At 34.2% G+C, this 12,211-nt stretch overlaps 1 protein-coding gene across 1 annotated transcript in view; it reads left to right on the top strand.

The window, feature by feature from the left end:
• The window catches only part of LOC135218092 (ionotropic receptor 21a-like), a 38,727-nt gene extending 28,230 nt beyond the window's left edge, over window positions 1-10,497 (top strand). Inside the window, exons 10-15 of the mRNA XM_064254238.1 lie at window positions 283-408; window positions 2,315-2,442; window positions 3,174-3,360; window positions 4,713-4,835; window positions 6,091-6,252; window positions 10,268-10,497. Of these exons, the coding sequence (XP_064110308.1) occupies window positions 283-408; window positions 2,315-2,442; window positions 3,174-3,360; window positions 4,713-4,835; window positions 6,091-6,252; window positions 10,268-10,369 (828 nt within the window). The 3' untranslated portion in view covers window positions 10,370-10,497. The remainder of the gene's footprint in view (window positions 1-282; window positions 409-2,314; window positions 2,443-3,173; window positions 3,361-4,712; window positions 4,836-6,090; window positions 6,253-10,267) is intronic.
• Window positions 10,498-12,211: the final 1,714 nt, after the last annotated feature.

The following is a 12,211-nucleotide window of genomic DNA, read 5'->3' as shown; positions in this document are numbered from 1 at the left end:
TTCCAGTTAACGGGATGATCTAAAGCTCTCATAGTATGAATAATGCATTCGATATGTGGCCAATTCTCACAGAATATTGGTGTTGTTTGATTCGTCGTGAAAGTTATTTCCCAGTTTGTCCGTAATATATTATTACACCTCTAATTTGGATAGTTTTTTTTTTTTTTTTTTTTTTTTTTGCCTGGTTATACGCAGATATACCTTCATCCAGGTCCATCCTAATTTGTTGTTCAGTCTGGAAAAATGCTTTGAGGACTGAAATGTTTCCCCTGTTAATTTCAGGTGCTGTTTGCTTTCATCACGATCTGTGGATTTGTTAGTACTGTCTACTACTCAACAAATCTGACTGCGTTCATGCTAGTTAGAGCGGTTGAATCCCCGTATACGTCGGTGGAGCAAATTGTAAAGGCATGTTTGACTCTTTTTAAAAGGATGCTTTGAATATTAAAAGAAAAAAAATCTTCTATGTTAAACCTTTAAAATGTATTGTACTTTGTGAACCGAGCAGGTCTTTGGGGAACTAGTTTTTTCTTTAAATGTTATTGTTTGATTTTATGGATGATGAAATGAAATTAGAATTGGGTTTAAATTTTTATTCTCTGCATCCTGTGTTCTGCTCAAAGCATATATATATATATATATATATATATATATATATATATATATATATATAATATATATATATATATAGATATATATATATATATATATATATATATATATATATATATATATATATATATATATATATATATATATATATATATACATATATGTATATATATATACGTATATATATTATATATATATATATATATATATATATATATATATATATATATAACACACAATTTTTTTAATTCACATCCATTTTTCTAGTCTTTCACACATCAGATTTTAACTTTCAGATTTTCGTTTCAACGAACAGAAACCTTTTGGTAATCAAATCCCTTTCATGTATATTTGATATAAAATCCTCATTTTGTGATGGCATCAATACTTTATAACATTTTCGTAAAACAGAAAACAAAAACAAAAATTCATTTGAGGGTGCCTTTCTATTTCACCTTTTGTAAATACAATGATTAAGGATGGAATAGGTCACCGCGAAGTTTGATTTCTTAATATTCATGTTATTTAAAACGTTGCAAAAGGATTTAGTCTTCCTGGGATACTTTTTCTAAAAGATATATATATATATAGTGCTTATGATTGACGTAATGAGTTCCTTAATAATTGTTATTTGTAGGTTACTCTTGCTTAATACTCTTATGATTCCAGATACCGTGTGAGATAGTTTTCAAATTAAATTAGATGACCATAATCAGACATTAATTTAAAGTTGTAGTAATTGCGAATGTAAAAAAGTCATTGCGTCTTTTGAGAGCGTAAGTTCGTTTTTTTTATAAAGTTTTGTGTTACATAATTGTATTGACTGTTTAATGCTGTTTTAATAATGTTTTGTGCGAAGGGCTTAGATGATTTTTGTGACTTAGAGGAGGGACAAAGACAAGAAAATTCCGAGGAAAAGGTTCAGTTTGGCCACTGGCTGTTGATTAGAAACGAGTTACCTTCTGACTAATCCTGTCAAGAAGACATAGGTAAGAAGGGACAAACGAAGCAGCATTACTTTGAGTATCTGAGTAGCATTACCGATTCATAGGTAAAGATAGTGAAAACATGTTTATTATCTGTTTTAAAACAATACTATAGAAACGTTATAGAAAATAGATTTTTGTTATATGTAAAATTTAGAAACGTTGATGAAAGAACTGTACAAATTTAGGACCAACGGTAAAGTTAATCATAAAGAACATGTAGTAATATAGACAGACATAGGCCCTCCCTTAATAAAGTAGTTATGGTGTCCTGTAAGGAAATTATCTACATATCACAATAATTGATGGTACCTTACGATAAGAATATCTGGCTATGATATACAGAGTGTAAGTTTGAGTTAAGAAAACGATGCGTGTAGCAATCTGCCATTCAAAGGCTTTTGCTTCCTATGTCATCTTGGCCCAAATTTTTCCCAGTGTCTCTCTGTCTTAGACTTCTAAGTTGATTGAACAGTCTAAACTGAGGAGTTGCAACTTATGTTTGCTTTCAATTTTAATTGACTTTAATTTAACTTAACGTGGATACCCGTAATTTTATTTTCCTTAGAAATATCAGTTAAATTTACAGATGAAACCTTTAGTGTCTTCTGGATTTCCGTTTTCCTTATCTTGGAAGAAATGCACATGGTTATAATCAGGAAGTTTGTAGGACATAGTCGTAATTCATAAGGTGACTGAATTATTTTCTATTTCAGGCTGGCTTTCAGGTCGGCGGATTTAGCGACTTCTGGAAAGCAATATTTGAGCAATCTGCCAATGAAAATGTTAAAAAACTAGGGGAAAGATTCTTCAGTTTCTTCCCTGACATTTCACCGTACCTCAAGTAAGTTTCATGCTGATACCATCCTTTGCATCTCTTGGAGGTGTAGAGAATGTAGGCGTCTAATGATTTACTTGACCTAATCTTTGCTCTATTACAATGTTGTATTTCAAAGACACATTGTATAAATGTATATGAGTACATATAATATATATATATATATATATATATATAATATATATATATACGTATATATATATATATATATATATATATATATATATATATATATATATATATATATATATATATATATATATATATATATATATATATATAATAATAATAATAATGATAGTCTTAATTACTCTCAAATTTCATGCATCCTTTATATAGATGATAAAGAATTCCTGCGGTAATATTTTATAAACAATTCTATTAATACCAAGTATTGTATAGGTAGTACATTGATAATCGAGCAACATATTTACGAAGGAAGATATGGTAGCAAAGGCAAAGTACTTATTGCCTGAGTGCTATGTATGAAAAGTTGAAGTCGGAAGAACTATTACTAATGCAGTTTACAGGATCATGAATTGCATAATATAAAAACTAACGCAAATGTCACGAGAAGAATATCATGACAAGAGTGAAAGTGTTCCTTAAAGCGGAGTGAAATGTGGATGCTTAAATTGAAATTCGTGTAACAGAGAAAGTTAAGTCACTTATTTGTTTAATAGTCTTTAAATTTTTCATTAGGTAGTACTACAGATAAAATTGTGTATTCATTACAGACGTGTAGTGTCCAGGGAAGTTGTTTTGTTAGAAAATACCCAGCATCTTGAATACCTCCTGAAGACGTTTTATACAAATCGAGCAGGAAAATCCCCACTGAGGCTGATGCTTGAAGAGTGTATCAATCCATTTGGCATCGGTGCACTTCTGAGAAGGCATTCTCCTCTCAAGCAGCCTCTAGATATGGTAAGAGTGATTACTTACCTGTAATTGCCATGTACGTCAGTTTTCTCCTTAACCCTAGGTTTACTTCCAAGTGAACTGAGTTTTCTTAAAGCGATATCATCTAGAGGTTTTCGTTGATTTAATGAATAGTCTTTTCTCTGGAATTTTGTTCCTTTATTTTTTTTTCTAAACTACTTCCATGTGAGTGTCATATATTTCCGGTCTGTTGCAATATGATTGTTGATCTAGGGAATGCCATAGCAAAGCATACAGGTGAGGCAATTCCTGTTGTAGTTATTCATTCTCACAAGATGTAAAATAAAGTTGCTTCTAACTTGACACCAATCAGGAACCGCTATGTAAGAGCAACTAGATAAAATAGTGGAGGTGAAATTCATTCAGTGTTGTAGTTGACTATAGCAAATCCGTTTAACCCAGACGCCTGGAAGTACACTCCAGTGCTTCATGCTTTACAAGGACATACAAAACACATCCATATCACGTCTGAGTTCCAACCACTATCCAAGAAAAGTCTCCCACCTGGCTCCTATTACTTGTATCAGTATGGATTGGATGGAGAATGGAGTAGTGAAATATCTCTTTATTTAATTTTACAGCCATCGGGTCAGTGGCACACTGTATATGAAACCTGTATAATCTTTAACAATATCAGGAACATCACAGTCTCTCAGAGCCAGTCATATCAGACAATGCCTCAACTTTTGCCATGACCTATTAGAGAATCAGTTGACAACCCAAAGTTTACAACTATTTTTGAAAGTCAACATTACCTGAAAATTTGTCATGCTTCTCACCCCTTGAATGGTGAGATTTTATGAGTGGTTAATTTGCTTAGTCAAAAGCTTTCTCTTGAATATCAGCTAAAGAAGACACTTTCACTCTTTCATTCAAGGTGATTGTTGCAGATACATATAAAGTCATTAACTACTGCTTGTCCTACATGGGGGAAAAGTGTACCAGAAACCTTATAAGTCCAATGAAACTCTTGCATAGTCAAGCAATTAAACTCAGTCTTTATGCTGAGGACAGTGACCTACTTACAGGGGAAGGAACCAAGACCCAGGCCAAAATAATGATCCTTTGGGTAAAACCCTGAGGCAGTTTGTGAAGATTTGGACCATCACAGAAGCTTAGGAACTTCCTGAACTTGTTCAATAAACTCTTGAAGAGCCTCCACCTGCAAACCAAGAACTGTAAAATGCACAACAACCCTTTAGGAATAGCTAAAACCCGTAACTGCAGATAGACAGAACCATCCACTCAATACCTTTACATGCTGCAAGATTTACTTGAGCAAGACTTTGCAACAAAATAGTCCCGCTTATATGTGATCTTGATTATATCTCTCTCAGGATCCCAGACGATGTGCCATAATGTTTGGGAGGGAGTCAGTCTGTACCTGCCACAGCCTCTCAGCTGTGTTTGCATTGCCCCATCTCAGGAAACAGCTGCCGTTACATCATTATGCATCAAGTGTATGGCACAGAGCAGTGCTACCTGATAAAAAAAAATGTTCATTAAACCTTGTACGTCAAGACTGGTCTCAGCTGAAAATTTATTGATTTATGTTAAACTTGCGTTAAGGTTACCCTAAACCACCTGGGCTGGTATTATGAATGTCCTGAGAAGTTACTTAGTTGCCCTCATTGTCATCAGTGGACTCTATTTTGAAGTGTTTGCACCAGTAAAACCATACCATTCCATCCCTCACACCTGCCACCCCTTTGTTCCCTCTCTCATTCTCCCATATGTTAGTCATGCAACTTGAATAGTGACCTCAGCATTCCTAAATACCAATGTATATTCATTTATAACTGATCAGTGAAGAAAACAATAGGGAACAGGTCAGCACCGACAGACTGTACATAAATACAGAAATAATTTGTACAAAGTTCCCTTTCCACCTAAGGAGACCTGTCGGAGCAAGGCATGTAGACTTGTGTACCCCTCAGTGGAAAACTAAGGTCATGTGCCAGTCAAAAAACAATCACCATCTATGTGAGGTTTGAACTTGGAACCTACAGAGTACGAGTCCTTGACCATGCCACTTAGGTGATATGACTGTACTGGTACCGATAAATTTATTCAAATTGATTTTGGAACCCTGCTATAATTTGAATTATATTTCCCCTAGTTTTAAGTCTATCAGGTAATTCTGATTTTAATCACATTTAGACCACTTCAAGTGGACTGACTAGATATTATGTAGTTGAAATTGCAAATGCTAGAAATGAATACAAATAGGTGGCTTAGAATTGTGTTGACTGATGTTAAATTGAGATTAATAGAACTGAACTATGATATTCACAACTGGTAGTTTGAAAGTTTTTGAACAGGCGTTATAACTGATACCTCACTGTTTATATCTATGGTTCAGTGAAAGTTCAAACTGGGGAACCAAAGAACAGGGTGATAAAATCAATTTAAACCAGTTAGTATCGTGACACTATTTTAGATGTTTTTTCAGAATCTATTCATAATACCTCTAAAGTGACTATAATGGTGTCAAATACAGATGACCTTGGATAAAATTGCTATGAGATTTCTTAATGGAATATGTACATGGATCTAACCTAACCTTGTATCAGTAATTTTAATGACAGTGGAAGTATAGAAGTCAACCATTTTTGAAACTGTATTGTAGGAACCTTATTTCAAATTTTACAGCATTACATAAAATTCTTTTTGAGCTATTTAGTAAAATTTCTCCATACATGCTACATGTGACAGGCTATACTTCATATGCGTGAGGGTGGTCTTGTCGACAAGTTCTTTGACATGGTTCTCCAAGTAGATCATAAATATGCTCATGAAGAATTTGAACTGGGCTTCGATCCTAATGCTGAATCTTTAGAACAGCAAATTCAACCCCTTACTTTTCAGCATCTACAGGTAAGGCAAAAGTAATATTTTAATTAAATTATTCGTGGTGTGCAATAAGGTACTGCAGGATTTATGTAATGCATGATAGCTGTTATAATATATACAGATGGAACTCCATACATTCAGTCAGAACTAACTGAATTATTAAGTAAATAATTCTGAGGACTAGAATTCCTCCACTAAGGCCGTGATAGCTTAGTCAGTTTCGTTTGAATTTCAGTGTGGTGATACCAACTTCATAACATGATAGATTTCGTTGGCAAAAACAACATCAGTGGTTAATTGAAATATGGATGTGGGAGGGGGGCCGGTTTGTGGAGGCTCATAGGAATACTTGTAAACATTGCCTGGTCCTTCCTGGTCCTAACTTGGGTAGGGAGAAAGCTCGTCCCAGATTATATGTCCAGACCCCGGGGCAATGGCCTGTCCCTTGATTTTGCCACACAAGCACGAACGTTAAACCTTTGATTTAAAGTTCCCTCGTCCTTAGATTAAAAGTCAACATGGCATTTATACTCATCTATGCCAATAAATATGAAATTATGCTAAAAGTTCTGGACATCATAAGTAACATTCTGTACATCTTAGGGACTAATGGAAATGAAGATGCTAATAAAATAACCAAAGTTGCATATACTACAACCAAATCATATTTAGATATTTCCATTAGCGGTTGCTTAGCATAATTGCACCCCATGATCCTTATTAAATTGTAAATTTTATATAATAATGAATTTCATATTGAAAAAATAAATGTGGGAGAAAATCAATTGATGGTTTTCTTCATTGTAATGTTAATACTAGAATATGTCCCATATTAAGAATTTTTGTCTCATTTTCGAGTGGGCCACACAATATCATGAATAATCCGCCTGTTCTATTCCTAAACAACAGATAATGAATCTCGGATGGAAATTTTTTGAGTCATTTTGTAAGAATTTTTAACATTTTGATGAAAACTAGATATCAAATTAACAGTAATTTATTAAATGTTAATTAGGTCTTAATATGCAAATAAACCCTTGTTAACAGCCTTTTGAGAGTTGAGAACTGAGTCTTTCCTTATTTTATTAAACTAATTATTGATAATAGTTCCAACAATATTGATAATAATAATAACACTAAGTACACCTCCACCGAGGACACTCAACAATGGACAAATGACCTTTTACTTGTGACTGAATGAGTATAAGAGGAGATACTTTGGTATGCCTTTATAAATTTATAATCAATAAGTAACTTTTATGCCCTTATTTTTAAATGAAAATAACGAAAGTTGTGTAGGCCACTAATGACCAAAAATTATTTTCAAACATTCACTGCACAACCTGTTTAACTCTCTTCTTAGAAAACTCAAAAGACTTGCTCCTCTGTGAAAAACTGCTCTGTCTACTCGATGTTGAATGCTTTTAAAATAATTAATGAGGGTCTTGTAATTCGGCCTCAGACAAGTAAAAGACAACGGAAAACCACCTTGAGAAAATTGTAGCAAGAAATGACCAATGTTCACTGCAGTTGCTGAATATCAGAGCGATCTACATCAGAAACACCTTTTCTCGGGGAATATCAAAAGATTTTGAATGAATTGTCATGTTCTGGACTACAGAAAAAATTTTGATGGTTTTTGTGTTGATGGTCCGAAAGTTCCACGCAAGAAAATTCCCCCCTACGAAAATTTCACCCATGTAAAATTCCTCCCACGAAGATTCCACCCAAGAAAATATAGAAATTATAGAAACTAATTAGGAGTATAGAAACATATGTCGAACGTATATTTTATTCTAAGAATATAAATGCTTAAAATATAAATCCTTTTTAATTGTTTAAAATGAGTTTCAAACAAACGGATCCAAAATAATATATTACCTTTTCATGGTTTTTTATGCTAATCATACGCTATACCGTTTAGAAATTCCATAGTACACATGTCTGATCTTTTTCAACAATATTGTTCAGTCTTTCATTTGTAGACTTGGATTACGTTGTTTTCTGTGATGGCCTCTTCTTCTTCGTCTTCAGTGAAGTATTTTTGTTTGTGCAAGAGCTTTCTCTTTTTGCAGGGCAGAACAGAGTGCCAACAAACATGGATGCATACTTGTTAGAGAGTCTCTAAGGTCACTATTTATACCTTCAGTAAGATTGTATTGCTTCGGTTCTTCATTTAGGGTACGTCCTCTTCCATTCCACACACATATATCGTCGTCATTGGAAAGAAGTTCAAAAGCATCAACATCAAAGCGCCTCAGTGGCGTGGTTGGTATGGTGTTTGCGTCCCACCTCGGTGGTCGCGGGTTCGATTCTCGGCCATTCCATTGAGGAGTGAGAGATGTGTATTTCTGGTGATAGAAGTTCACTCTCGACGTGGTTCGGAAGTCACGTAAAGCCGTTGGTCCCGTTGCTAAATAACCACTGGTTCCATGCAACGCAAAAACACCATACAAACAAACAAAAGCATCAACAACATCTTGGTCGGTAAAAATGTAAAAGAAAAGTCGTATTGTAATCTTCCTTTGGCCAAGTTCGCAAGTTTGAAGCCAGCAGGACCTAAATGAAACACACATCCTGATAGAACAGCACTTTCAAACACTGTGGCTATGAAGGCATTATGTAAAGCTAGTTCGAATTCCATATTACATTGCACTGGTTGACTGTTTGGACACAAATCACGAATAGCTGAAAGAAGTCTTCGGTAGGGGGCCTCTTGTTATTAGGCAACAAAGCAAATGCACGCGGGAAGCATCTTTCTTTGACGACGAAATGGACCTTGAATACCTGGGTCCAGAGACGGGGAATCTTCAAGCGTTCTGTCACACATTTTCCTTATTCTCTTTTCACTCGTAATAAATGTTAGAGCCATTTTTTAAGGCTTTAGTAAACAAAGAGAATTGACTTTTACAGTTTCTGTGGGTGGAATCTCAGGAGAGTTGGGTTTAAATCTAAATACCAATTCGTAAAGAAGATGGTTGCTTAAAGTAATTAAACAGCAGCAGACTTGTTTACGGTTAAATGATACAGTTCTCGCGGTTGAAAATAATTAAATAAATAATAAACAAGTAAAGTGAGTGAAACCCTATATTAAATATCATATTAGCATAATATTTTCTTGGATGGAATCTTCGTGGGTGGAATTTTAAAAGGGTGAAATTTTCGTGGATGGAATTTTCTGGGTGAAATGTTCGTGGGTGGAATTTTCGTGGGTTGATTTGACATGGCACCTTTGTGTTTGGTCTTAAACCACTTTTCATCACCGGTCTGCTGTAGATACTTTCTGCTGGAAAATTCTTTCAGAATATAGAGTTCGAATGTAAGCCACTTTTTGAGGCTTCTAGCTTTTATATTCTAGCTTTATACTCAAAAAATTCTGCAATGCTGTAAATCTTTAGAAGGTGGCGAAAAATCAGATGGATTTCTCCCAGTAAAGAAAATTAGGTGTTCATTTACCAGGATCTGTGGTTGCTAGAAACAAAATGAAAACACGAACAGCGCTTATAAATAAGTGCATTTATTCTATCCTAGCTTCACCACGGCTCACTTAGAACATAAACTTGATTTTGAAAGAAATGAAGGAGAAACACAATGCTAGAATCAAATTAAGTGCACGCGAGTTAACATGGAATATATGGAGTAGTGATTTACTACATGGACTTTGGGTAGTGGAATGAATATTTAAGAATTAAATGAGAACATTTGTATGGTATGCAACATCATAGGCATTTAATCTTTATTCAAGCTATAGTAACTTTTTCCTATCTGTCTTCTAAGAACTTCTTTGCAGTAGATTAATATTCATCTCAAGATTCTCTTATTTTTTCTTGGAATCTTGATAAAATATGGTTCTAGATTTACTCTTCCTTAATTTCATTTTATAGAAGACTTATTTTCCCACTCTTTGTTTTTTTGTACATTTGTTATTTCTAGTAGAATTCATAGTAGAAATATGTTATGGTTAGAGAAATTAAAGCTTTAAAACTGTGTATTGTTAATTTGTAATTTTTCTTTTATTAAAATCACTTTATTTTTTCAGGGTGCCTTCATTCTTCTGGGAATAGGTGTCTTAATTGCACTAACTGCATTGGCAACAGAGCTTTTATATTCTGTGGCCAAACTCAAGAAACTTGGATGTTAAATTCATTGTGCTTATTCAAATAATTTTTTTCTGAGATTTCAAGTTTTGTGACAAAACTTAGCGGTAAATGACTGCATGATGAAAGGTTTTTGTATACAGGTGGTCTGTTAAGATCTGAGCTACTTATTCAAGTTAGTTGACATCTCTCATGTAAACCCTCAGTTAAAAGGAGATAATCACGGCATCAGCTGATTAAATTTTTATCTCCTTATAATTATTCTTAATAATGACTGCAAGCACGCCCTGTGGTGATGTATGTTTTTTGCTATATCAATTTTTTTCAAAGAAATGCTCTTCTACAAAAATTAAAGGACACTCCACTTTACTGAGGATTAAAGTCGCACAACTGCCTCAATAACTGCTTCTTAGGAAGGAAGTGTAAAGCCTCCCATATGGATTGTCACTCCTTGTCCTCAGAGCCCCAAATTTAGCCAAGCAAGACCTGCACCTATAGCTGCTGACAAGACTTCTATAATAACTTTAATTTAAAAATAAAACACGCGCATACATGAAGGTTTCTTTTGGCATAAGGAGTAAACAAAATATTATTAAAAAAACAAAAAAACAGGATTTTGCAAACCTGAAAATTATGCAAATCCTTCAATTGTGGTCATGAATGTGGTCAGATAGAGTCAAAAGAAGAGTCCTCTGTTTCCTTTGGTGACAAGAATCTCAAAATAATTAAGACCGTGTTATGGTGGTTATGCATGGAAGTATGTTGAGTAATCACTGTCCTTGAACAGATTGCCATGTATCCGGTGAGTTGATGGCTACGTTCCAAACACCTTCAAGATGAACTGTTGAGAGAAAGCTATCCATTCGTTCCATGAAACTCATGAAATTTAAGTGTAGGGAAGATATAGTATCGCCAACCAAACTAATTTAACATTCATTACATTGTACACCACTGTAACGTATCACATAAAATGTCTGTGTAAGCCTTCGTAATAACATTTTAATGTTTCTGATTGATACGTAACTTCCATAAAACTTGGGACTAGTGGCCTATACCTGACGTTTTGTGGAAGTATAAATTCCTTACCTAGGTTTAGAGGCATCCTTGGAGTTTTTCATTTACTCTTAGCAGCATCTTGGTATTGGCCTTGTCAACAAACATTTTTTAAAACACCATCTGAATCCATAGTACATTTTCAAATTTCTTTTTTTATGATTTTTGGCCCTTGCTTAGTTGAAGAACGCATTCCTAACTTAGTTCATTATGATGGAATCTTGGGGTCTAAATTTGTATCTGGCAATGTCCTTAATGTATTTCCTTTCAAACTTCCTTCTGTTAAGGAAATTGCATGATGATAACTGAAACTCATATATTGATGAGCCCGGATATGCTTTTTTAGTTCTTGATGAAGCATGACGTATGTAGTGAAATTGCTTTATATATATTTCATTTTGATCATGTCTTCATTACACAAGGAAGTCAGTTTCAGCTAAATCAGGCAGATTTCTGTATACATAATGACAGCATACCAGTCAAACGCATATCATTGATGGCACACAGGAAGGATATGCAGATATTACCAGAACAAAATGTTCTTCGATTTTATTTGTTAGGACTTTATCAGGTCCTCATTTCAGACCTGTGGTAAAAATGAGAATAGTCCCTAGACCAGGCTATGTAGAAATCATAGGTAAATGTTTAGCAATAGCCCTAGAGCTTCACAAAGTTGTCAGTGACATGAAATACAACATCACTCTGATAATATTAGGCATAGCCTATTAAAATATACGGGGGTTAGAGTTTTTAATCCAAAGCTAAGATTAACATCTGAAGAACTCTCAATAAACCTCATCATTATCAAGTTAATGTAAATTTTTGTGATTCCG

The sequence above is a fragment of the Macrobrachium nipponense genome, chromosome 9, assembly GCF_015104395.2.
Source record: "Macrobrachium nipponense isolate FS-2020 chromosome 9, ASM1510439v2, whole genome shotgun sequence".
NCBI classification, from domain to species: domain Eukaryota; kingdom Metazoa; phylum Arthropoda; class Malacostraca; order Decapoda; family Palaemonidae; genus Macrobrachium; species Macrobrachium nipponense.
This window is presented reverse-complemented; position numbering and strand designations above follow the sequence as displayed.